Source organism: Pseudophryne corroboree, chromosome 9 (assembly GCF_028390025.1).
Source record: "Pseudophryne corroboree isolate aPseCor3 chromosome 9, aPseCor3.hap2, whole genome shotgun sequence".
Lineage (NCBI taxonomy): Eukaryota > Metazoa > Chordata > Amphibia > Anura > Myobatrachidae > Pseudophryne > Pseudophryne corroboree.
The window spans coordinates 125,259,422-125,287,203 of record NC_086452.1 but is presented as its reverse complement, the minus strand read 5'-3'; the positions used below and the strand labels follow the sequence as shown (position 1 = coordinate 125,287,203).

The following is a 27,782-nucleotide window of genomic DNA, read 5'->3' as shown; positions in this document are numbered from 1 at the left end:
CAGCCATCAGTAATTCCAGTGACCAGGCAGTCACAGTGGTATACCCTGCTTCCATATGTCCAATGCTGCTGTATAATAATAACAACAACAAGTCCCTTACAATGTTGCTGACTGTGTTGTCCTGCATCAGACCAGTGGTAGTGTCCTGTGCATCAGACATCAGTCATTCCAGTGACCAGTCGCAGTGGTATACTGTGCTGCTATATGTCCAGTGCTGCTGTATAATAATTAATACCAAGTCCCTTACAGTGTTGCTGTGTTGTCTTGCATCAGTCCAGTGGTAGTGTCCTGTGCATCAGCCATCAGTAATTCTAGTGACCAGGCAGTCACAGTAGTATACTCTGCTGCTATATGTCCAGTGCTGCTGTATAATAATTAATAACAAGGCCCTTACAGTGTTGCTATGTTGTCCTGCATCAGACCAGTGGTAGTGTCCTGTGCATCAGCCATCAGTAATTCTAGTGACCAGGCAGTCACAGTAGTATACTCTGCTGCTATATGTCCAGTGCTTCTGTATAATAATTAATACCAAGTCCCTTACAGTGTTGCTGTGTTGTCCTGCATCAGACCAGTGGCAGTGTCCTGTGCATCAGCCATCAGTCATTCCAGTGACCAGTCACAGATGTATACTCTGCTGCTATATGTCCAGTGCTGCTGTATAATAATTAATAACAAGGCCCTTACAGTGTTGCTGTGTTGTCCTGCATCAGACCAGTGGTAGTGTCCTGTGCATCACCCTGCAGTCATTCCAGTGACCAGTCACAGTGGTATACTCTGCTGCTATATGTCCAGTGCTGCTGTATAATAATTAATAACAAGGCCCTTACAGTGTTGCTGTGTTGTCCTGCATCAGACCAGTGGTAGTGTCCTGTGCATCAGCTATCAGTCATTCCAGTGACAAGGCAGTCACAGTGGTATACTCTGCTGCTTTATGTCCAGTGCTGCTGTATAATAATACCAAGTCCCTTTCAGTGTTGCTGACTGTGTTGTCCTGCATCAGACAAGTGGTATTGTCCTGTGCATCAGCCATCAGTCATTCCAGTGACCAGTCACAGAGGTATACTCTGCTGCTATATGTCCAGTGCTGCTTTATAATAATTAATACCAAGTCCCTTACAGTGTTGCTGTGTTGTTCTGCATCAGACCAAGGGTAGTGTCCTGTGCATCAGCCATCAGTCATTCCAGTGACCAGGCAGTCACAGTAGTATACTCTGCTGCTATATGTCCAGTGCTGCTGTATAATAATTAATAACAAGGCCCTTGCAGTGTTGCTGTGTTGTCCTGCATCAGACCAGTGGTAGTGTCCTGTGCATCAGCCATCAGTAATTCCAGTGACCAGGCAGTCACAGTGGTATACCCTGCTGCTTTATGTCCAGTGCTGCTGTATAATAATAACAAGCCCCCTTACAGTGTTGCTGACTGTGTTGTCCTGCATCAGACCAGTGGTAGTGTCCTGTGCATCAGCCATCAGTCATTCCAGTGACCAGTCACAGAGGTATACTCTGCTGCTATATGTCCAGTGCTGCTGTATAATAATTAATAACAAGGCCCTTACAGTGTTGCTGTGTTGTCCTGCATCAGACCAGTGGTAGTGTCCTGTGCATCAGCCATCAGTCATTCCAGTGACCAGTCACAGTGGTATACTCTGCTGCTATATGTCCAGTGCTGCTGTATAATAATCAATAACAAGGCCCTTACAGTTTTGCTGTGTTGTCCTGCATCAGACCAGTGGTAGTGTCCTGTGCATCAGCCATCAGTCATTCCAGTGACCAGGCAGTCACAGTAGTATACTCTGCTGCCATATGTCCAGTGCTGCTGTATAATAATTAATACCAAGGCCCTTACAGTGTTGCTGTGTTGTCCTGCATCAGACTAGTGGTAGTGTCCTGTGCATCAGCCATCAGTAATTCCAGTGACCAGGCAGTCACAGTGGTATACCCTGCTGCCATATGTCCAGTGCTGCTGTATAATAATAACAAGCCCCTTACAGTGTTGCTGACTGTGTTGTCCTGCATCAGACCAGTGGTAGTGTCCTGTGCATCAGCCATCAATCATTCCAGTGACCAGTCACAGTGGTATACTCTGCTGCTATATGTCCAGTGCTGCTGTATAATAATTAATACCAAGTCCCTTACAGTGTTGCTGTGTTGTCCTGCATCAGACCAGTGGTAGTGTCCTGTGCATCAGCCATCAGTCATTCCAGTGACAAGGCAGTCACAGTAGTATACTCTGCTGCTATATGTCCAGTGCTGCTGTATAATAATTAATAACAAGGCCCTTACAGTGTTGCTGTGTTGTCCTGCATCAGACCAGTGGTAGTGTCTTGTGCATCAGCCATCAGTCATTCCAGTGACCAGGCAGTCACAGTTGTATACTCTGCTGCCATATGTCCAGTGCTGCTGTATAATAATACCAAGTCCCTTACAGTGTTGCTGACTGTGTTATCCTGCATCAGACCAGTGGTAGTGTCCTGTGCATCAGAGTCATTCCAGTGAATAGTCACAGTGGTATACTCTGCTGCCACATGTCCAGTGCTACTGTATAATAATTACTACCAAGTCCCTTACAGTGTTGCTGTGTTGTCCTGCATCAGACCAGTGGTAGTGTCCTGTGCATCAGCCATCAGTCATTCCAGTGACTAGTCACAGTGGTATACTCTGCTGCTATATGTCCAGTGCTGCTTTATAATAATTAATACCAACTCCCTTACAGTGTTGCTGTGTTGTCCTGCATCAGACCAGTTGTAGTGTCCTGTGCATCAGCCATCAGTCATTCCAGTGACAAGGCAGTCACAGTAGTATACTCTGCTGCTATATGTCCAGTGCTGCTGTATAATAATTAATAACAAGGCCCTTACAGTGTTGCTGTGTTGTCCTGCATCAGACCAGTGGTAGTGTGTTGTGCATCAGCCATCAGTCATTCCAGTGACCAGGCAGTCACAGTTGTATACTCTGCTGCCATATGTCCAGTGCTTCTGTATAATAATACCAAGTCCCTTACAGTGTTGCTGACTGTGTTGTCCTGCATCAGACCAGTGGTAGTGTCCTGTGCATCAGAGTCATTCCAGTGACCAGTCACAGTGGTATACTCTGCTGCCACATGTCCAGTGCTACTGTATAATAATTACTACCAAGTCCCTTACAGTGTTGCTGTGTTGTCCTGCATCAGACCAGTGGTAGTGTCCTGTGCATCAGCCATCAGTCATTCCAGTGACCAGTTACAGTGGTATACTCTGCTGCTATATGTCCAGTGCAGCTGTATAATATTTCATAACAAGTCCCTTACAGTGTTGCTGTGTTGTCCTGCATCCGACCAGTGGTGGTGTCTTGTGCATCAGCCATCAGTCATTCCAGTGACCAGGCAGTCACAGTGGTATCCTCTGCTGCCATATGTCCAGTGCTGCTGTATAATAATACCAAGTCCCTTACAGAGTTGCTGTGTTGTCCTGCATCAGACCAGTGGTAGTGTCCTGTGCATCAGCCATCAGTCATTCCTGTGCCGAATATTGTGTTATATAACTCCAGAAAAATAATGGAGAACAAAAATTTGGAGGATAAACTAGGGAAAGATCAAGAACCACTTTCTCCAAGTGCTGAAGCTGCTGCCAATAGTCATGACATAGACGATGAGATGCCATCAACATTATCTGCCAAGGCCGATGCCCAATGTGATAGTAGAGGGCATATAAAATCCAAAAAGCCAAAGTTCAGTAAAAAGACCCAAAACAATTTTTTTAATGGTCTGAGGGGAAATGTAAATGTAAAATATGCCATTTACGACACGGAGTGGCAAGGAACGGCTAAGGCCCTGGCCTTTGTTCATGACTGGTGGTTCAGTTTTACATCATGATGGAAGCCCTCAACCTCCATTTTGCCATTTAATTACAGTGATTTGGACATATAATTCCAGTGACTTTGCCATTTAATTACAGTGATTTGAACGTATAATGCCAGTGATTTTGCAGTATAATTCAAGTGATTTTGTAGTATAATTCCAGTAATTTTGCCATTTAATTCCAGTGATTTGGACGTATAATTCCAGTGATTTGGACATATAATTCTAGTGATTTTGCAGTATATTTCCAGTGATTTGGTCGTATAATTCCAGTGATTTGGACGTATAATTCCAGTGATTTGTACGTATAATTCCATTGATTTGTACGTATAATTCCAGTGATTTGGATGTATGATTCTAGTGATTTTGCAGTATAATTCCAGTGATTTGGACGTATAAGTCCAGTGATTTGGACGTATAATTCCAGTGATTTGGATGTATAATTCCAGTGATTTTGCAGTATAATTCCAGTGATTTTGCCATTTACCGTATAATTCCAGTGATTTTGCCATTTAATTCCAGTGATTTGGACGTATTTTCCAGTGATTTCGCAGTATAATTCCAGTGATTTTGCCATTTAATTTCAGTGATTTGGACGTATAATTCCAGTGATTTTGACGTATAATTCCAGTGATTTTGCCATTTAATTCCAGTGATTTGGCCATATAATTTCAGTGATTTGGATGTATAATTCCATTGGCAATTGTTTATGTCGCTTGGCTTAATCATTCAGCTACCTCATTGCCCCTCTTCGACATCTTTCCATGAGGCGCTGTTTGGGGCCTAGTTTTGAAAAGTGCCATCCTGTCTGAAACTGCCGTATGAGTCCAGGGGTAATTCTGCATTAATCCTGGGGTCAAGGCTGTTTCTAGCCAATTTGACGAGTCATTCCGCGAAACTCCACCCCCCGAGCAGCTGTACTCGGGAAGATGAAGGAGGGGGAAACAGGGACCAGCAATGTGCTGCAGTAGGCGCCCCGTGCAGTTGCACGGCTCGCCTGCCGCAAGAAACGGCACTGCCTGCGGTACTACCATATAAGTTCACCAATTGCAGAATTTTTTTAAAATGACAGGGGCGTGCAGGAGATGCTGTCAGTGGACTGAACAATTGCGGCCCACTTTCGACATTCAGCCACTGCATGACACTCCTAGATGGGCTAGGTGGTTGTGTTGCTTAGCTTAGTCATACAGCAACCTCGGTGCACCTCTTTTTCTTCTTTGCATCATGTGCTGTTTGGGGCCTTTTTTTTATATCTGCCATCCTGTCTGCCACTGCAGTGCCACTCCTAGATGGGCCAGCTGTCTGTGCCGCACACTCGTGTCATTTAGCTTAGTCGTACAGCCACCTCGGTGCAAACTTTTGGCCTAAAAACAATAATGTGAAATGTAAGGTGTTCAGAATAGACTGGAAATGAGTGGAAATTAATGTTATTAAGGTTAATAATACCATAGGATCAAAATTACCCCCAAATTCTGTGATTTTAGCAGTTTTTATGTTTTTTTTCCAAAAATCACCCAGATCCAAAACCAAAACACAAAAGGGTGGTTTTGGCAAAACCAAGCCAAAACCAAAACACGAAAGTGGAATTAGAACCAAAACACGAAAGTGCCAGCCACACATCTCTACTAAATATCCAGCTAAGTACATGAGCCTTGAATTGGGCATCATTCCAGTCATTTTGTTGATAAGTTAATTCCAAATGCTAAAGAAAAGATGTATGTACCATAGTGAGTGGTATTTATGCAGCTACAAAGATGAGGTCATATAGCGGATAGTGCGTTTTGTGCTTCCTGGGGAACATACACAATGTTACTGCTTTATACAGATACAATGAGATATTTCATTAATACTCAGGGTTTACTGATTGTACCACTTGGAGAGGGTGTTCCTACTGTAGTTTGCAGTTATCTGAAAAGCCTTATTTTCCTTTTAAAAAGACATTATCTTTCTATCTTATGCAGATGAACCATGTTTATTTTATATTAATGGTGTAATCCAATGACCACAGACAAGCAGTAAGCCCGCTGTACCATGGTGCAATATTTCTGAATGGTGAGGCTGATGTTCCCATCTGGATATTTTATCTTTAAAGAGTCATTTTTACATGGCCTGTGCTGTGGAAAACATTCTGAAGACATGCATTGCTATAATAATGGAAGCTACCGCTTATCAGGATGACTAAGGAATCCAGATATGTTCTGTTATCTCGCAAAAGGGTATCAAAAATAAATTTTTATAAAAATAATTAAAAATAATAAATATTTCAATGTCATTATAGGAAGAAGTAGCCAAAGGATTAGAGCCGACTGCGGAGAAAATAACACCTATAGTAAATGAATTATTAGTAAGTTATTTTTAATATTGTTTTTGTTTGTCCCCATCTTGTAAATATAGACATAACATTTCATACTGTAAATTGAATTTCATTGCTAACTGTCACAATCATGTTGATATTATAATACCTGTAGTGTTTGACTCATGGCATTATTGTGATGCTCAATAAATGAGTTAAGGGTTTGCACACAGGTTGGTGTAAAACAACACTTATTACTTGCAATAGACAAATCCTGTCACTTTGCACAGAAATCACTTTCCCATCACATTTGGAGACATTAGCCCTGCACTAAAACCACCCAAGAAAGCTTCCTTGCAGCATGTAGTGTGGTCAGATGGATGCTGATACCTACTTACTATCAAGGTAAAAATGAGGCAGAAATAAAATCTAGCTTGTCACAGAGTACAGAACAGCAAATTATCATCAGAGTGTGAGTACAGATACTATGTCTTACATTGTGTGCTGGATTATTAGCCTCATAGCACTTTTCAGATGCTTTAAGAAGATGCTTTACAGTAAAGCCCATGTGTCTAAAGCCTAAGGTAGCTTTTTCTGACTTTGTATGGACTCTATAGCCAAGTTTTTCTAAAAAGAGTGCATTCCCAGCTCATACCACCAATTCATACTTTATATACAAGGTACAAATAAAATGTGTTTTTTTTATATACTGTATAAAGCAGCTTTATTTCTAACTCTAACCTATAATCCTGAATTACTGTAATGATATTGTGCTGTTAATTCATCACTAATTGCATTTAGTTAACATGGTCTACCTTGAGATTAATATGTTTTCTCCAATTATTGTCTGTGATAATGTCTATGCATGCCTGGCTGCAGGTGTGTACTACTTACAGAAAATCTCCATTCAGAACCTGCTCCCAATTTTAAACTACAGTAAGTGTAGATTTACTCAAGTTTCTAAACATGAAACGTGGAGGTAGTGTCCATAGCAAGCAATCAGATTTTAACTACAGTATAATTTCTTTATTGTGTTCTAGAACATGCTAGACATAATCTGATTGGCTGCTATGGGCAACACCACCACTTGTGTGATTTAGAAGCATTAGTAACCCTACCTTTTACTTTCAGAAAAGCATGTAGATAAAGCGTAAACATTGTTTCAGGTAGAACCTTGGGTCCTGCTTTCTTATTACCACAGAATTGCTGTCATCATACTGACATTACTTCAGTGGTTTTAAATTTAATTTACACAGATTCAGCCCTATCTGCAGTGTTACAAAGAAAAACTAACTTTTTTTCTTCAGGCAGAGCAAACACTACATGTACACACATACTAGCCCCGGCTTGTGTATTACACTGCACTGTAGAGTTTGAATACACTGCCCTCCTTTCCCCATAACTCTAACTCTAATTTACCTGCTGCTAAACAAAATCTTTTTTCCAGGAGCAAATTTTGCACCAAGTACTGTATCTGGATTTGCCCTTAACTTGAAATCAGCCCAATAATGTACAACTCGTATACTTCAAGTTGGACTGTCACTTACACTGCACGGTACCAGTATGTACACTACAGAGCATTCAGTGATCTAGCACCTGACCTAGAAAATCCTAACAATAGATATTATTGCTAAACCTTCCCCTGGCGGCAATGAGAGTGCTAGATCTAACAATCTTATCTTACACAGTATGTAAACTTCCTGTACCCAGAGATACAATAACTATAGCTTGCAGGGCACATATAACCAAAACATGACACATTCCCTTAAAACAATCATACGTTTAAAATTAAGAGGCTCTTGTTATAGTAAATGCAATTAGAAACATTGGGGAAATGTATCCGGTCACTATGGTTAGATGTATTTCCGGTTCTTAAAAGAATTTATGTAAAACACAATTTTCAGAAGCATGTCTATGCAGTTATTACTTAACCTGCATTTTGTAGTGTAGGAAATATACAATAGTTAGTGAATGCACAGCAGATCCTTTATATGTTTAATTTTTATTATTTAAACCTTTACACTTTGCTTAGGATTTTGGCTTTGTGCTGAATGTTTTGTCTTTTTCATATGTTCTAGGGGAAGTTAGGCCTTTCACAATTAGCTCCAAAACTTCTCTGCACAGTGGTAAGATCGTATTTTCATTGAAGCAACGCTATTCTCATTGTGAGCACGATTAAAGGCTTTATTTATTGACTTACCTCTTTATTTTTTTCTATATTAATGGTCAATATTCACATACAGTAAGTAATAGGATCAATGGTGTTCTGTGTCTGGGAATTGTTTTTCCCTAGTACTATAGCCCACCCCTGGCAAAGGTCAGATTATGGCAGCATAGGGTTTTAGCCACTATAGTAATTTAGGGCCCCCTCCTCATATATATAATATGTCTCTTTCTCTCTCTCTCTCTCTCTCTCTTTCTATATATATATATATATATATATATATATGTTTGAATGGTGACTGTGGCACTCAGAGACTTTCAATAACAGTGATTGTATTCAACATTGAAAACAATCACTGTTATTGAAAGTCTCTGAGTGCCGCAGTCATCCTTCAATTCCCTGCATCTACTTCACTGAGGGCACTATCACTATCTATCTATCTATCTATCTATCTATCTATCTATCTATCTATCTATCTATCTATCTATCGTACGTAGCCTCCTAGTGTTCAAAATAAATAAGGTGTATCACCCAAGTAAACTTAATGATGAGTAGGCAGTACTTATCTGGTGTAGCAATCCTATATTCTGAAACAACTGATCTCAAACTTTGGTCAAAGTGAAGCATCTGGCTCCCTTTCATTGAGAAGGAGCCAGCATTTTGGTGTCACTCCCTGGAAAGGTGACAACCAGTGTGTTCTGCTCCCCCTACAGCACCCTAGTAACACCAAAGGCCCAAGATACTACAAGTCTGGTGTCAAATTCCTCCTAATTATCATCTCACCAGAAACACCTGTAGAGGATATTACCATGGGATACTATAATATTGAATAGCTTTGGTCACTTAACCCAAGAGGTAAAAGGTGCGAGTTTGAGATTGGTTGTTTCAGAAGATAAGATTGCTACACCAGATAAGTACTGCCTACTCATCATTAAGTTTACTTGGGTGATACACCTTATTTATTTTGGACACTAGGAGGCGCCCTTCTCTCCACCATTTTTATATTTTGCACCGCTATGTGGGTTCCAATACATATGTCACTAATTTATGAGCTGCCACTTAATAATATTGAGGAGTTTCATTATCATCTTCAAAAGAATAAAAAAAATTGTTTTGTTTTTGTGCACTAAATATACCAAGTGTGTTATAAGTGCTACCTGTGCACCTCCACATTCACTATTTTATATATATATATATATATATATATATATATATATATTTATTACACACTGATCACTATACGCAGGTAACACTGACATCACATGCTTCATACGCACGGTCCACACTGACATCACACACCTGATACGCAATGATCAATCTATTCAAGTCACACTGATATCATATCCTGACATAGACTGATGACTACATACCCTCCAACATGACCCGCCCCACTAGGTACAAAATGCTTTGTTTCTGGACTTCCCTCTTAATTTATTATTGCCATCACCTGTGAAGAAACAGCTTTCTTATCATTTAACTAGTTCAACACAGGTGATGGAAATCATAAATTAAGAGGGAAGTCCAGGAACAGAGCATTTTGTACCTAGTGGGTCGGGTCATGTTGGAGGGTCTGTCACTATATTCTCCGTAACATGACCACTGTCTATAGCTCATCTGTAATATGCTACATATGTCTACCTCACCACTGTATACTGCACATGTCAGACCTCCTGCTCAGCAGTGTTAGTATCTCTCAGCCTTAGCCCCATGCTGCTGAACAGGAAGAATCAGAGAAAAATGGAGTGAGCTCTAACTGGAGGTGCTCAGCACATGCTCCTGTGACTCCTGTGATTGGCTGACACAGAGAGTGCTGTGCAGGAAATCTGTTACTGCTATACTGTAATTCTGTGCCTCCCACAAGAACAGCTCATCCTCTGTTGCTGTGACCATTCTCACTGGGGACAATCTGGGCAGGCAGATGGCGAACACTGTGTGTGTGTGTGTGTGTGTGTGTGTGTGTGTGTGTGTGTGTGTGTGTGTGTGTGTGTGTGTGTGTGTAATTTGTATATGCAACAGAATTTATTTAAATATGTTAATTAATATTTCTTATATACAGGGAAAGGTTCTCGACAATCCCTGTATACAGGATTTACTAAAGGTATGGATATATTTTGTTGTCTGTATTATTTATAAAGAAAGACATTACATTGTAATGAGACAAAATAATAATTTCAAGTATGAATAAATAGGTTTAGACATGTAGTTTACTTACAATTAGAAATGTGTGGTTCAGTTCTCCGGAAATCCAAATCCAAACAAATTTTGTAGATCTGAACTGAAACAAAACCCTGGTCCAGATCTCCATAGGAGATCCAACTGGTTTTTGATCTTCGGAATATGAATTTTAAATCCAATTTCATGTTTTGGATTGCAAAAATAAAATTTTAGTTGTTCTTGGTGATTTTTATCAATGATTACCAATTTTTTTTAAAAATGTAACCCAAACTGAAATCTGAACCAAAACACAAAGATGAATCCAGATCCAAAACCAAAACATGTTGGTCCGTGCACATCTCCCCTTACAATGCTGCATAACATTCATTACTTTCAATACTGTATTTTCTTAAAATAATTCTTATCTGCAGGAAAATTGTTAAGAAGGATCATTTCCAGACTGCATAGTACTGTGTGATACCATTATATGATGCCATTATGTGATGTTATTACATGATGTCATTATGTGATGCTGGGATATGATGCCATTATGTGATGCCATGGGCTTATTTATGCACAAACACTGTACACAGAACTGCAGGGATTTCTTGAACAAGATGACAGAGTCTGGCTGGGTGTAAATAGTTTTTCTTCTGATGAGGATCTGGAGATCTGGGAGTTTTCTTGCTGAGTATGAAATCGGTCCCTAAATGTGTCTACTTATCTACCCACATGCAAAAACAAAAGATTTCATTTTGGGGATTTGAAATATTTAAATTACAGCTCAGGGATGGAGAGAGCAGATCCCTGATTTCCGGGATAGTGCACAGTATCTTTCTCCCTGCAAAATAACTTTATATTTCCATGTCATTGCAGGATCACCATATTCTTTCAACTTCCAGGCACTGTAAATGTAAATTAAAATCTCAAGATGTAATTTATCAGGGAAAAAAGCCTGCAGGCTATAAATACAGCCCCTATGGGTGGAGGCCTTTTATATGTGTTTTTTTATTAAGGGAGACTCAACTTCAGAAGGTTATTGCAGAATGTACTGTAGGTCTGATTTTAATTAAGGGAAATAGCAAGAAGCAGGCAATGAATAACATATATTTGTGTCTTGTTGTTTCATCCTCTCTGGCACACATTAGATATTTGTTCTGTTTAATGGTTAATTGAACCAAAGGCATCAGTTATTTTACACTAATTGAAACCACTTATTTTTATCTTTTAGAATGTTACTACAAAAGTTACTAAAGAGCTTTACAATTTAATATGTGCGGTAAGGAAAACTATAATGTTTTATTTTTTCTTCATATTCCACATTGTAATTATATGAATATTATTTAAGAAGATTGCTTCAATAAAAAAAGAAACTGTCTCAATTTTTTCTATTTGTTTAAGAGGAGAAAACTGCTTTATTAGGTCCTGCTTTGGGGTAGACATGCAGACAATGGATACATTACTTAGAGGATACATTGTAAATGTTCCATACTCTACATCACTTAGGGCCATTTATGTAGAGCAAGACTTATAGGTGCAATTACATACACTTTTACAGATCAGATCACACACATGTTTGGAAGGATGCTCTTCTCATCCTATCACTTGCACAGTTAAGATATCACCGTAAAGCTTTCCCTATTATCACATTTCCCCAACAACCATTATTAATTTACATTTTTCCATATTTCTACCAGTATTCTTCTCTTTTCACCCCCACGGGGCCCATTGTCATGTGACCCAGTCCTTGGTGGACTAGTGATGAGCCCAGCCCCTAATCCTATTGGCTTATAGTTACAGTATTATTATTAGTTTGTTATATAGCGCAGGTTATTCTATTGCACTTTACAATTGGAAACAACAGTGATAAAACAAAGCAGTGCTCCATCTCCTCTCTCTGAGCTCTGACAATCATAGCGCTGTGTGGGACAGGATACTGGATGGTATCTGCCAATAATAGAAGCTGGAGGCTTTCTGGCTCATGTTGCGTGCCTGCTAACCATCCATGTAGGAGAGAGAGTGGAGCTGCTGTCAGACAATATTATACAGGCTGATAGCATCTCTGAATAGTTCTAAGGCAAGAGCACTAATATTACTAAATACGCCCATCATGTCCCTCATTTAGGGATCTATTTAAGAATGATCAATAAACCCTTTAGCCCTTACTAAACGGGTTATGACCTCCATGCAGTTCTGTAATTAGCAGACAGCAGTAAGCTCAGCTTATCGCTGCTTGTGGCTCTACTCTTATGCCATCATTAGATGGAGCTAGCGGTACTGTATGGTCACTATTGCCAGCATTAGGGACCCAGCAAAGCCTTTATGGTTTCAGGGAAGATTAGATTTCACACAACAATAATGATATTAAGGTTAAGGCCATATTTTAGTTATCTGAGATTAGTGATACAGCATATGACCACATGTACTATGACCACCTGTATACAAGTGTTAGCTTGTACAAACATCGCCTCTAGCAGCTCTATCCCCATCTCCCTCTCCTGTGTGTCCTCTATACGTAACTTTGCCAAACACAGAATTATATTAACAATAAATCATGTTAACAATAAAAAGACTTGTACAGTGTGAAAAGCAAAAACATGCATTTGAAACCAGTCAATCACTTCATTGTAGTCCCCAATCCTACTGCTGCATCTAACAAGAGTAGAAACAGCTTATTTCTGTGTGATAAGGAGCACATACAGAACTACAGTATGCAGTATGCTTCATATTATTCACTGAGACTAATAGGACCTGTATCTCATGGCATTATATAACATGTATGTGTGTGATCCTTTCTACATTCTTTGATTTTTATGAAATATTTTATTTTGCTGAAACAGTGTGAAAATGTGCCACCTATCGCGCAATCCATAGCAGGAGCTTTGGTAAGATTTTTATTATATTTCTATGTTACAGGTTTGCACAGTATTTACTTTCATTTTCAGTGGGCTTTTTTAATGCATGACAGATTTTATAATTATCAGCTAACCTATATTATATCAGTAAACAAAGTAAGTGTAATATGTTTTTTAAAACTACAAAGCATGATATGGTTAAAGTATATGTAGTCAATTCAATCAAATGTGAGGGGGCAAAGCAATACTAGCAATGCCACCTTAATATCTCCCTGGACTCATGGGTTTCCATATGCAGCCCTATGTGCCTGTGAAGAACAATTAGAGCTACCGTTATTGCAGCATATATGGAATCAACTTGTATGTACAGCAGTGGTGCAAGTAGAAAAAAATATTTAGTGGTACTGTGTGTGAGAGCCTTCAGCGCGCATTCCAAAAAAAGGGGGTGGTCACATGCCACACAGGGTGTGGCCAATGAAAATGGGAGCGAGATACACATATTGTTACGATTCCTGTACTCCAGACTGGAGAAGATCTTATGGCAGAGATCTGAGTACAGGAATGAAATACAGGTTGTGGGAGCTGGAGAGCCTAGTAACCCCTGGCGCCCTAACTCCGTTGTCTCGCCCGTGTTATCAGAAATCCCCTGCGAGACTATGGTTGCTTGAGCCCATGGCAGCCGCGTTCGAAGGGCGGATTATGTCTGCCCAACCCCGATGCCCCCGCAGGTCTTAATGGGAGACAAGGGGAAGTCCGAGACAGGGTGATAACAAGGGGCCCTCTGACTAAGCAACCAAGCCAGGGGTTACAAGCTATCTAAACTAAATCAAAAGGTATGTGCGGACTAGCCGCCAGGGAAAAGGACAACCAAAGATCCACGGATCCGACACTCCTATCCGGCACCGCTGGACACCAGAGTGGATCTTGTGGAAGCGGAATCCTCCGCAAAGCTCCAGAACTCAAAATAAACACAATAATAAATAGTAGCGGACAAGCCGCAACACACGGCTGCGCCGCGACTCACGAACGCCACCAGATGTTAAAGGTGCTCGATCAGACTCCAGGAACAGATGGTAACTTCCGAGTACAGGATCACTGAGAACAGGAACAAACGAACAGACCGGGACTGGGAACTCTCTCTGCAGCAGAATCAGGCAAACAGGAAGCTATCACCGGCGTCTGTGAGGAGTCCTGGGAGTGCTTTTAACAGAGAGTCTTCCAATCAGCTGTTTGGAGGCTGATTGGATTAAATGCCATGCAGCTGACAAGCTGCATGGCCAGGGAAACAGATGAGTGATAATTACAACATGCCGTGCAGCTGCATGCTACACAGCCAGGAAACCAGTGATGATATAAACTTAGACCCAGCAACGGGGAACACGATCCGACAGTGGCGTCCCCGTTGCTAGGCGCCGGCCGCACTGACGAGCGGACCCTCGGCGCCTAACACATATGTGGGACCAGATACACACATGACCCCAATAGTGCAGTGCCAGATACACATATGCCCCCAGTAGTGCAGTGCCAGATACACATATGCCCCCACAGTGCCAGATACAGATATGCCCCCCAGTGCCAGATACACATATGCCCCCACAGTGCCAGATATGCCCCCACAGTGCTAGATACAAATATGCCCCAATAGTGCAGTGTCAGATACACATATGCCCCCAATAGTGCCAGATACACATATGCCCCCAGTAGTGCAGTTCCATATACACATATGCCCCCACAGTGCCAGATACAGATATGCCCCCGGTGCCAGATACACATATGTACACACAGTGCCAGATACAAGTATGCCCCCACAATGCCAGATATGCTCCCACAGTGCTATATACAAATATGCCCCCAATAGTGGAGTGCCAGATACACATATGCCTCCAATACTGCCAGATACACATATGCCCCAGTGCCAGATATGCCCCCATAGTGCCAGATATGCCACCACAGTGCCAGATACACATATGCCCCCAGTGCCATATTTTCCCCCATAGTGCCAGATATGCCTCCACAGTGCCAGATACACATATGCCCCCACAGTACCAGATACACATATGCCCCCAGTGCCAGATATGCCCTATAGTGCCAGATACACATATGCTATCATAGTGCCAGATATGCCCCTATAGTGCCAGTTTAACATATGCCCCCACAGTGCCAGATATGCCTCCACAGTTCCAGATACACATATGCCCCCAGTGCAAGATATGCACCCATAGTGCCAGATATGCACCCACAGTGCCGGATACACATGTGCCTCCAGTGCCAGATATGCTCACATAGTGCCAGATATGTCCCCAATAGTGCCAGATACACATATGTCCCCAGTGCCAGATATGCCCCATAGTGCCATACCCCCCCCCCAACTCACTGCTGCTGTGCTGTATGTGAGGGGAGAAGAGCACAATGCCCCTCAGTGCTCATCTGGTCTCCGGCGGCAGCGTGTCTCTCAAAGGAGGTGCCGGTTCGTGAGCCAATCAGAGCTCGCAGACAGTCAACCAATCAGGAGCCACAGCTGCCAGTCTGTGAGCTCTGTTTGGCTAACAAACTGGTGCCTAATTTGAGAAACACGCCGCCGGAGACCAGATGAGCACTGAGGGGTACGAGAGGTGCGCGCTGCACTCTTCTCCCCTCACACACAGCACAGCAGCGGATGCAGGCATGGCAGTCGGGCTGGTAGTACTGCGTGCCGGCTGGCAATTTGTTATCGGTACGCAGAACCCCCCCATACCACCATACTTGCAGCACTGATGTACAGTATTAATTGATTTCAGTGCAATATTTGAAGACCATCCTATAAACTTAAAATCAATGGTTTTTAATAGAGACGTGCAGTTCAGTTTTCTAGAAATCAAAATCCACCCTGAATTCTCTGGATCTGAACCGAAATAAAACCCGGTCGGGTCCCCTGAGAGGACACAAACCAATCAGTGTCCTGGTTCTAATCTGGAATTTGGATTTTAAATCTTAAGTTAGGTTTTTGGAGTGCAAAAATCACATGATTTTTAGCTGTTTTTATAATTTTTTAAAATGATTTTAAATTGAATCCAAACCAAAACACGTAAGGGTGATTTTGCAAAACCAAAATCAAAACAAGAAGATGAATCCAGATCCAAACCCAAAATGTGAGGGTCAGTGAACATCTCTTTTTAAGTTTTTAAATAGGTGAAACAGAATTGGAAATGTATAATTCCAATTACTAACATTGCTTGTGAATCTTGACCATCACCATCACCATATATTAATGTCCTGCAGTGCTTGACCAGTAGCATTACTACGCATATAAAATAATGGATGACTTTAAAACAGAGGAATTATAACAATGTATCTATAGTAAATGTATTAACTCAATGAAATATAACACAAATAAACTCAGCAGCAAACACAGTGAGTAATACCTGTACCGCGATATGTAAAACAAATGGCAACAATATGGCACAGTCTCAGTAGTGATTTAGCCATCTGTATCTCCACCTTGGACTTCAATGGTGTGTAGGAGGACCAAATGCCCCAACAAGATGTAACGCAGCACATCCTCTTATTCCCCTTGTTAGTATACTGTAGTTTGGGCTACAGACAGCCTTTGCCTACAGTAGTGCATGCTCAGCTTTAGATGTTTGGGTGGGAATAAATAACTTCTGAGAAGGACCTGCATTGTTGGTATTGAATCATTTTATATTCATGTTTTGTATACCAGGTGATATTACTCACTGTAATTGCTACAGATTGTTATTTAGCTACAGTTTATTAAGGTAAAACATTTATTATAGTTTCTATTTTATACCAATTATGTGTTGTTTTAACATCATTTATGTTTTTTTTTCTTTTATTTATAAAAATTAATAATGTCACAAATAGAATTGGCATTCTTGCTTTAAAAAAATGTAGGCACTTGGTGATTACACTGTCGAGGGTCTGGCAGTTTGATTTTTGTTTGAAAAACTATAAAGATATGGATTTATTTGTAGGTAAATAGTAGTATTTGTTGACTAAAGTTCTGATACCAAGTTGTACATAAACCCAACCCCTGCAGTGCACATGATTTTGCCGAACTGCTAACAAATTTGCTGCCACGATCAACTCTGAATTAGGCCCAATGGTTATTAGGCTAAAATCAGGTAAATGAGCTCAGTGGCCACAGCTTGGACTCTATAATGTAGTCCAATAATTCTGCAAAGTGAATAATGTGATAGTGTGTACAGATAAAAATGTATCATAAGTGTGTTCTTTTTTATACATTTCTTTTGATATTGCTGCTGATATATAACATACATTTACAGTAAATTTGATAGCTTTAATTCCAAATACATTCAGTAGTCAGATCAGCTGATATGTAGCAAAGTGCAATATATGATGGTGATGTTGTTGCTCTTTTATTTTCATTTACTGAATGGACACACAAATGAATGTAAGAAATGTTAGGGGCAAAGGAAGAGGAATTTTGTGAAAAAAAAATATTTTAGCTGTATATAATTAAGAAAACATTCAAAACATAAATTTGAGCAATGGGATTGAGAAGCCCTGATAGAATGTGTTATTATCTAGATGTAGGACAAAAAAACAGATATACTGTATGCTTCCTTAAACAACTAGAACTTGTAGTGATCTTGGATTCACAAATTAAAGTTTAAAAAATATATTCCACAATTAATCATTAAAATGAGTGTTTGATTCAAGGTCACAGACACTGCGCTGTTACTGTATTATACAATAACAGCACACAACAGTGTTCCATTTTCCATTTTTTGGGGCTATTGACTGTCTGGGAACTGATGATGAATTACAAATGGAATCCATTTATTTTACTTAACTGACATATTACAGTAATCTCTGAAGTTACAGGGTTAAGGGCCGTATTCATAGCCCGATTTGGGGAGAGATGTGTGCTGAACGAACCGCTTAGCACACATCTCTCCCCCCGCTCAGCACAGCGCGATGTGTGCTACTAGGGGCGGGGGGGGGGGGGGGGGGGGAGTGCTCATTTCTCCCAGCGGGTGAAATGAGCGACCTGCTAGATCGCAATAGCTATCGCTGTGGGGATACACACGGAGAGATCACTGCTTATATCTAGTCATATTGCTTAGATTTTAAGCAGCGATCGCTCCGTGAGTACCCCCCTTTAGCAGCACTCTATTACACTAATTATCATCAACAAATACACTACATCCCTTGGTAATCAGTCTGGGTGTAAGAACATTAGTAAATCTGCTGAAACAATGCCTCTGCATAGACCATATGTAATCTTTGAAACTTGTAGAATAACAACATAAATGCATGTAAAATGTTAAAGGTTTCCATTAATTATGTTTTCTATTTTGAAGGGCAAGCTCTGTGGCGTTACCATCGATGTGGTAAGCTATTGTAATAGATCTTTGTTTTCAAATGTAAAATTACTTTGCCCTTAGAACATGCTGTCACCCTCTGTAAATGACTGAGCCTTCCCTGACCCAGTTACAAATGCCTTGATCCAATCACATTATCACGCTCCAGTGTAAAGCCTGATACTTACCTCTGCGCTGTTTCTTCTGGCGAATGGTGAGATCTTAGTCCCTGCTGCTCTCCTCCAGCATCCCAGTCAGATGCTACTTCATGACATTCTGGCTCCCTCTTCACTGAACTTCTTCCAGGTCTAGTGCATGGGCACCGCCATGTTGGATTTGGTCAGCTGTCTGCGGCTTCTCTAATAGAAATACTTCTCAGCTTCAACTTACTCTGGCAACCAATCAGGGACTAGCAAACCCTTTCAGGATCACTGGCCAGCTGTCAGTTCAATATGATATCTTCAGACACCATCCTGGTCCATCAGGGTCCTGTATAGTCATGCTCAGTATCTCTATCACATATCACTGGTTCTAGCCTGGTTATCCAAAGCAATAACAATTCCAGGCCAGTTATCTAACGCAATACTGGCCCAACCTGGTACTATATACATTACCAGTCCCAGCCTGGTACCAGACGCATTACTAGATCCTTCCTGTTACTAGATACACTACCAGTTCCAGCACAGTTTCCTCACTCATTATCTTTCCAAGCTTGGTTCCTATTATGCATTATCAGTTCTTGGCCTGTTACCTAATACTAGAACCTATCATGCTGATTCTCAAATTTCTCATCTCATCTTCCCTATCCAGAGCCTAGTACACTCCATTGCCAACTCCATGTGCAGAAGCCTAATACAGCCTCACCGCTTTTTAAACATGGCCCCCAATCCATCCCCCACCGTTAGCCCCAGTTAGGGTACAGAAAAATCTCCAGTGCTGACGCACACTTCATTTTATTTAAGTTATACTGTACTCTAGACCATGGTATTTCTTACCCCAGCATAAAGAGACAAATCCCTAAAAGGTTAATGCATGAATGTTCTCAATAAATGAATGTTGAGGGTATATAGTGGCATGTTTGGGATTTCAATGAAGTGAAAAAAAAAAAGTATAAGGCTATATAATGCTATCAGTCCAACTCATTACAAAACAAGCTTCTGATTTGTAATGTTTTGAGCTGTAGAATAAAGAAAATAGAACATTTTTACTTTATTTTATTGATTTACCAATCTGAGATTCTGTGCATTGATGGTAAAATCACCATTATCATATGTTGTTGTTGTTGTATTTGGCCAACAATTGTTTTTAAATATTCTACAAACATTCCAGGCAACACAACTTAAATTGTTCAGTGTAGGCCAAAGTAGTTCCCCTTGTTGACGCCACTGTGTGATATCGCTAGCGATATTGCATAGTGTGTATGCACATTGTCGGCAAAGGGATGCTCTAGGGGAAATTGCTCCTGGAGTAAATCGCCTAGTGTGTGGTGTAGACACCATTTTAAATATATAGAAAACTCAGTGAATAGTGCCTAGAAAATTACTTTGGTAATTCATATTCAGAGATATTTGTATAATAGCTCTTACGGTTATCTCACAGGCTTGTTTAGTCATAATATTTTTTTAAAGGAATGAAAGCAATGTGTATTTATGTTATACATTGGAGAATTTAAATGTTATGATCTAACCATAATCTATTTCCCGGCTCCAACCTGTGCTGAGGTTCCTTTTGTGTGTGGAGCTGTAGTATGGATAATAAGTTGTTACTTGCTTTTTTTGGCAAATATATATGAATGACTAATTCCACTCGTCATTCTTACTGAAGGGGTTAATTACGGTAGTACAGATGACAGAAGACTCACCTCCATTTAGGATGCAGAAGAAACCAATTTAAAATGTTTATTCAATAATCACTAGCAAAACAGGCATCTCCTGAGAGCGGAGTGTAGGTGTACACCTTGTTGTGCACTGGACAGACCATCTACATGTTCCATATGTTTCATGCTCTACATCCAGTGCTCTTTGGAAATTTGTTCCTCTACCTGGATGATATAAGGATAATTTAAAGATTAATAGTTTGTTTTTAATGGTATATTAAGTGATAAAATTATACTTCACTGGGCTTCTTCATTCCCCTGATTTGGTTTATAGGTATATGTATAGTAAATAGCATTTCTGTATTTCTTATACAACTGAAGTTGAATTTTTGAAACCTTGTATGAGCTGAATCTCTAGGTTATTTTACTGTCACATATATTTATGCTTCCAACCACGGGACACTAGGAAAGTAGTATTAATGCATCTCCTAAAATAATTTCAGACAATTACTTATCAAAATATGTTACCCACATTACGTAACTGTACAGTGAGGTAACCTGTCCTGGTCCCTCTCTTTCTGTGCCAGGAGTCCCCAATCAGTACACTTATCCACAGACACAGACTGACATGCCAGACTACTTACCCTGGGGCATACTGTTGGGCCATGCCCACATGCGTCACACTCACCATGTCATTTTACCATCTAAAATCAGAAAACCTCCATATAGTAATTTAGTTCTTCCCAGGAAGCAACCTCACTATACAGATACAGGCACATTATTATATATATGGTGTCTCTGTAATAATCCATTGAGAGAGATAACGTGGATGGAGATAAAGTACCAGCCAATCAGCCCCTACCTGTCATGTTACAGGATGTGTTTGAAAAAGGACAGCTAGGAGCTGGTTGTTTGGTAAATTATCTCCTTCCACTTTATCCCTCTCCAAGGCTTAGTACATAGAGCCCATGTATGAAATTAGAAATGTCCTTTATAGGCACCATAGACAGTGCAGACTCAATGAGGAACGTATACATTCACAGTGTTCATGAATCAGACAATCCTATTCTGGGTTTTTTTTGCAAATGACCCTGATGTACAACACTAATGTATCTAATTTTATATCTTCTGAGTCCTTTAAAGTCAGACATAATGTATAGAAATATCATAGTTTTTATACATTATTGAAAAACCTAAGACATATTTTATATTTACAATAATCTATTTATGTTGTGTCTGCAATATGATTTGCTGCACTGTATAACTGAAACATTATCATTTTTCAGGAAGGCATATCTGATGCAGATTGTGGTGCAATGGCAAGCTTAATAAACAATTCTTTGTTGTCTGGGTTGGTAAGTGCTCCGGAATATGTGTGTGCTACATAAATGTTAGTAAAGTACATCATGTCTTGGTGCTACATTGATACACTACAAAGATTTAATGACATCATATATTTGTATTATCACATAGAAATGTTATCTGATGTTACTGTCTTAACACTTTTTTCAGTTAAGGTCTCAAAACTCTACTTACTGTAGCTCAAATATATAAAATCTTTTTTACCACATTTATAATATCCATGACAAAGCTCTAATGATGGTTCTGAGACTGCTGCTGTCACACTGAGAAATTCAATCTTAGAAGTCATTAACAACTATACATCCAAATTTATTCTATTTCAACATGTCTGAATAAGGTGCCAGGTGTATAAATGTTTAGCATAAAATACATATTTTATTTTGCTTTTTCGTGTTAAATTTGGAGTTCCTAAGCCTGCTGCAGTCTAATACCTTTATTATATCAGTAAGTGACCATTCAGCACCACATTGATTACATGTGTACACCAGGAATAAGCAACCTCTTGCACTCCAGCTACACATCCCAGCATGTCCTAACGTCAAAATAGTAGCATTCACTATCATTGTGAATACTACATTAGCATTAGAAATGTTTTCTCTGGATGTTACTATTTAGTAACCAGGCAATTTAATAAACAGAATTTTTTATGTAGAAAGGTTTTCTTATTTTTCTATTTGATGCAATAGTCATCGTTAGTATGTATTGTATTATATTTTGTCATAGCTAATAATGGGGCAGATGTATTAACCTGGAGAAGGCATAAGGAAGTGATAAACCAGTGATATGTGCAAGGTGATAAACACACCAGCCAATCAGCTCCAATATGTAAAATAACAGTTAGGAGCTGATTGGCTGGTGTGTTTATCACCTTGCGCTTATCACTGGTTTATAACTTCCTTATGCCTTCACCAGGTTAATACATCTGCCCCTGTATCTCATAATAATATATAATATCTCATAATGATTAAAAACTGACTAACATTTACTTGCAATAGGATTTATATGTGAATTTTAATTGGTACATAAAGACAATTGTTACGGATTGTGTCAGAGATGGGATCATTTCAATACATTTCATGTATAGTATAAAAATACAAAACCACAAAACAATATATTGCGGAAATGCAAAAAACACATCAAAGATGTGATTAAATATCTGTAACACATTAGGCCAAAATGATTCTCATCTTCACAAACCCATTATCTATCTATCTATCTATCTATCTATCAGCTACATAATATGCCAATGCTTCTGTAAATGGGCACCCACCAGCTCCTCCTCCTAAAAGTAAACAAAAATCAATAGTCAATGAATGATCTTGAATTGTATATGAATGAGGACACAGATTTTCTTTCATAGCACATATATTGGAGAATTGATAGATTACCATTTTTGGAACAATGATGTTGTTATGTTCGTTTATACAGTTGATTTATTTTGCACAGTGTATTTTGCAGTACAACTTATACTGTAGGATCATTTTATTTCAGAATGGTCTGTTAAAAACTGCAGGAGGCCTTGTAGACAATCTTACAAATGGAGGTCTTTGTAAACTGGTAAGTGTGAAATACTAAAAAACATTTTCAAATAATTGTTAGTGATGTTAAACATGTAACGTGAGTAGCAGTAACCAATCTACAGACAGAAATCACTGACTAATAAAAGAAAATGTGTTACTAATATAAAGTGGTTTTGGAAATGTCCCAAATAGTAGTGAAAATGTAAATGACTGAAAATCATATCAGGAAAAAAGTGTAATCTGATCCCCATATGTAAAACCAGATCTGTCCTAACACAATGTATCCTTAGTTGCCATCAGAGACCACTATTCCCCCATGGTGTTGGCTACACATGAATCTGATCATTTAGGAGTAATCTGATAGCTGTAACTCCATAGCTGACCGCAGGTTATACATGTCTTAGTGGCTTAGTGTCCCTTAGTGTCCAGTTGTTGCATATAGCAAAAGGCTATTACAATTGTTGCCTAATCCTCAGACTGGGATTTTACTACATGTAAAGATATTCTTAGTCCCAATTTTTAATTGTCCTTTATCTTTAGCTATGGATCTAAAAAATCCAAAATAATAATGTTACAATCTGTAATGATGCATCCTCTATATTTAGCCTGATAAGATGCAAAAACACTTTGAGATACAAATGTGTATAATATTTAAGTTGTTTATAATGCTATTCTATTTATTTCATTCAAGCTGGGCAGTGGTGGTTTTGTAACTGGTATACTTCCTTTACCTGCCGTACCTCTTCCTGGTGTGTCTGGCCTAGTTTGATCTCTGTAGTTCCTGGTGTATGATGGTAAGTTACACAAATATTATATATATATATATATATATATATATATATATATATAATGGGATGTATGTATGAACTTGTTCAAATACTGCTGGAGCATAGAGATAATTAATCACTTGGGAACAATTTATCATTGAGAGCACTGTCGTGATCACATCGTTTTTTTTTATTTATTTTTCTCTAACGTCCTAGTGGATGCTGGGGACTCCGTAAGGACCATGGGGAATAGACGGGCTCCGCAGGAGACTGGGCACTCTAAAGAAAGATTAGGTACTATCTGGTGTGCACTGGCTCCTCCCTCTATGCCCCTCCTCCAGACCTCAGTTAGAATCTGTACCCGGCCAGAGCTGGGTGCTCCTAGTGGGCTCTCCTGAGCTCACTAGTAAAGAAAGTATTTTGTTAGGTTTTTTTATTTTCAGAGAGCTTCTGCTGGCAACAGACTCACTGCTACGAGGGACTGAGGGGAGAGAAGCAAACCTACTAACTGTGGCTAGGTTGCGCTTCTTAGGCTACTGGACACCATTAGCTCTAGAGGGATCGAACACAGGACCCTAACCTTGATTGTCCGTTCCCGGAGCCGCGCCGCCGTCCGCCTCGCAGAACCAGAAGTACAGAAGAAAGAAGACTTTGAAATCGGTGGCAGAAGACTCCTGTCTTCACTAAAGGTAGCGCACAGCACTGCAGCTGTGCGCCATTGCTCCCACAGCACACCGCACACTCCGGTCACTGTAGGGTGCAGGGCGCAGGGGGGGGCGCCCTGGGCAGCAATAAACTACCTTTTGGCAAAAATTAGGCAGATATACAGTCTGGGACTGTATATATATGCCCGAGCCCCCGCCATATTTTACACAGGAAAGCGGGACAGAAGCCCGCCGCTGAGGGGGCGGGGCCTTCTTCCTCAGCACACCAGCGCCATTTTCTCTTCACAGCTCCTCTGGAAGGACGCTCCCCAGGCTCTCCCCTGCAGTATACAGGTGCATTGGATAAAAAGGAGAGGGGGGGCACATAAATTTAGGCGCATACATATATAATATAAAAACGGCAGCTACCGGGTAAACACTACAGTACTGTGTAATTCCTGGGTTATATAGCGCTGGGGTGTGTGCTGGCATACTCTCTCTCTGTCTCCCCAAACAGCCTTTGGTGGGGTCCTGTCCTCAGTCTGAGCATTCCCTGTGTGTGTGCGGTGTGTCGGTACGCCTGTATCGACATGTTTGATGAGGAAGGATACGTGGAGACAGAGCGAGTGCAAACAGATGTGGTGTCGCCCCCGACGGTGCCGACACTGGATTGGATGGATACGTGGAAGGTGTTAAATGATAATGTAAGCTCCTTACATAACAGTTTGGATACAGCTGTAGCCTTGGGACAGTCGGGGTCTACACCCATGCCTGCTCCCACAGCGCAGAGGCCGTCAGGGTCTCAAAAGCGCCCAATATCCCAGTTAGTTGACACTGATGTCGACACGGACTCTGATTACAGTGTCGACGACGATGAGGCAAAATTGCAGCCTAAAATGACTAAGGCTATCCGCTACATGATTGTGGCAATGAAGGATGTATTACACATTTCTGAGGAAAATCCTGTCCCTGACAAAAGGATTTATATGTATGGGGAGAAAAAGCAAGAAGTGACTTTTCCTCCGTCACATGAATTGAATGAATTATGTGAAAAAGCGTGGGATTCCCCGGATAGGAAGCAAGTGATTTCCAAAAGATTGCTGATGGCGTATCCTTTCCCGCCAACGGAAAGGTTACGCTGGGAATCCTCACCCAGGGTAGACAAGGCGATGACGCGCTTGTCTAAAAGGGTGGCCCTGCCGTCTCAGGATACGGCTGCCCTTAAGGATCCTTCAGATAGAAAGCAGGAAGCTATCATGGAGGTTTTACCTTTTAAGGGTGAGGAATTGTTTGGGGACGGTCTCTCGGACCTAGTTTCCACAGCTACGGCTGGGAAGTCAAATTTATTGCCTTATATACCTCCACAACCTAAGAAAGCACCGTATTACCAAATGCAGTCCTTTCGCTCGCAAAAGAGCAAGAAAGTCAGAGGGGCATCCTTTCTTGCCAGAGGCAGGGGTAGAGGAAAAAAGCTGAACCACGCAGCCAGTTCCCAGGAACAAAAGTCCTCCCCGGCATCCACTAAATCCACTGCATGACGCTGGGGCTCCACAGGCGGAGCCAGGAGCGGTGGGGGCGCGTCTCTGAAATTTCAGCAACCAGTGGGTGCGCTCACTGGTAGATCCTTGGGCTATTCAAATTGTATCTCAGGGATACAAGCTGGAATATGAAGTGACCCCCCCCCCCCCCCCCCCCCCTCACCGTTACCTAAGATCGGCCTTGCCAGCTTCCCCCATGGAAAGGGAGGTAGTGCTGGCGGCAATTCACAAACTTTTTTTTATCCAGCAGGTGGTGGTAGAGGTTCCCCCCCTTCAAAGGGGAAGGGGCTACTATTCCACTATGTTCGTGGTACCGAAACCGGACGATTCGGTCAGACCCATTCTGAATTTAAAATCCCTGAACATCTATCTGAAGAAATTAAAATTCAAAATGGAATCGCTCAGAGCAGTCATTGCAAGCCTAGAAGAGGGGGATTTTATGGTATCTCTGGACATCAAGGATGCTTACTTGCATGTCCCCATTTATCCGCCTCATCAGGAGTACCTCAGGTTTGTGGTACAGGACTGTCATTACCAATTCCAGACGTTGCCGTTTGGCCTGTCCACGGCACCGAGAATTTTTACCAAGGTGATGGCAGAGATGATGGTGCTCCTTCGGAAGCAAGGGGTCAAAATTATCCCTTACTTGGACGATCTCCTCATAAAGGCGAGGTCCAGGGAGCAGTTGCTGATCAGCGTAGCACACTCTCAGGAAGTGTTGCGTCGACACGGTTGGATTCTGAATATACCAAAGTCGCAGCTGATTCCTACGACGCGTCTGCCCTTCCTGGGCATGATTCTGGACACAGTCCAGATGAAGGTGTTTCTCCCAGAGGAGAAGGCACAGGAGCTCGTGACTCTGGTCAGAGACCTCCTAAAACCAAAACAGGTATCAGTGCATCACTGCACGCATGTCCTGGGAAAGATGGTGGCCTCATACGAAGCCATTCCATTCGGCAGATTCCATGCGAGGGTCTTTCAGTGGGATCTGTTGGACAAGTGGTCCGTGGTCGAATATACCAAAGTCGCAGCTGATTCCTACGACGCGTCTGCCCTTCCTGGGCATGATTCTGGACACAGTCCAGATGAAGGTGTTTCTCCCAGAGGAGAAGGCACAGGAGCTCGTGACTCTGGTCAGAGACCTCCTAAAACCAAAACAGGTATCGGTGCATCACTGCACGCGTGTCCTGGGAAAGATGGTGGCCTCATACGAAGCTATTCCATTCGGCAGATTCCATGCGAGGGTCTTTCAGTGTGATCTGTTGGACAAGTGGTCCGTGGTCGCATCTTCAGATGCATTGTCTGATCACCCTGTCCTCCAGGGCCAGGGTGTCTCTTCTGTGGTGGCTGCAAAGTGCCCACCTCCTCGAGGGCCGCAGGTTCAGCATACAGGACTGGGTCCTGGTGACCATGGATGCAAGCCTCCACTGATGGGGGGCAGTCGCTCAGGGAAGAAACTTCCAAGGGTTGTGGTCAAGTCAGGAGACTTGTCTGCACATAAATCTGCTGGA

At 41.1% G+C, this 27,782-nt stretch overlaps 1 protein-coding gene and 1 long non-coding RNA gene across 2 annotated transcripts in view; one reads left to right on the top strand and one right to left on the bottom strand.

The window, feature by feature from the left end:
* LOC134956781 (uncharacterized) overlaps positions 1 to 27,782 on the top strand; it is a 55,867-nt gene that overhangs the window by 23,621 nt on the left and 4,464 nt on the right. The window contains exons 6-14 of the mRNA XM_063938735.1: positions 6,113 to 6,178; positions 8,206 to 8,253; positions 10,348 to 10,389; positions 11,677 to 11,724; positions 13,286 to 13,330; positions 18,625 to 18,654; positions 21,727 to 21,795; positions 23,294 to 23,359; positions 24,014 to 24,116. Of these exons, the coding sequence (XP_063794805.1) occupies positions 6,113 to 6,178; positions 8,206 to 8,253; positions 10,348 to 10,389; positions 11,677 to 11,724; positions 13,286 to 13,330; positions 18,625 to 18,654; positions 21,727 to 21,795; positions 23,294 to 23,359; positions 24,014 to 24,091 (492 nt within the window). The 3' untranslated portion in view covers positions 24,092 to 24,116. The remainder of the gene's footprint in view (positions 1 to 6,112; positions 6,179 to 8,205; positions 8,254 to 10,347; positions 10,390 to 11,676; positions 11,725 to 13,285; positions 13,331 to 18,624; positions 18,655 to 21,726; positions 21,796 to 23,293; positions 23,360 to 24,013; positions 24,117 to 27,782) is intronic.
* Positions 20,511 to 27,782, bottom strand: part of LOC134956782 (uncharacterized) — a 156,373-nt gene continuing 149,101 nt past the window's right edge. The window contains exon 2 of the long non-coding RNA XR_010186169.1: positions 20,511 to 20,665. This is a non-coding gene — a long non-coding RNA (uncharacterized LOC134956782). The remainder of the gene's footprint in view (positions 20,666 to 27,782) is intronic.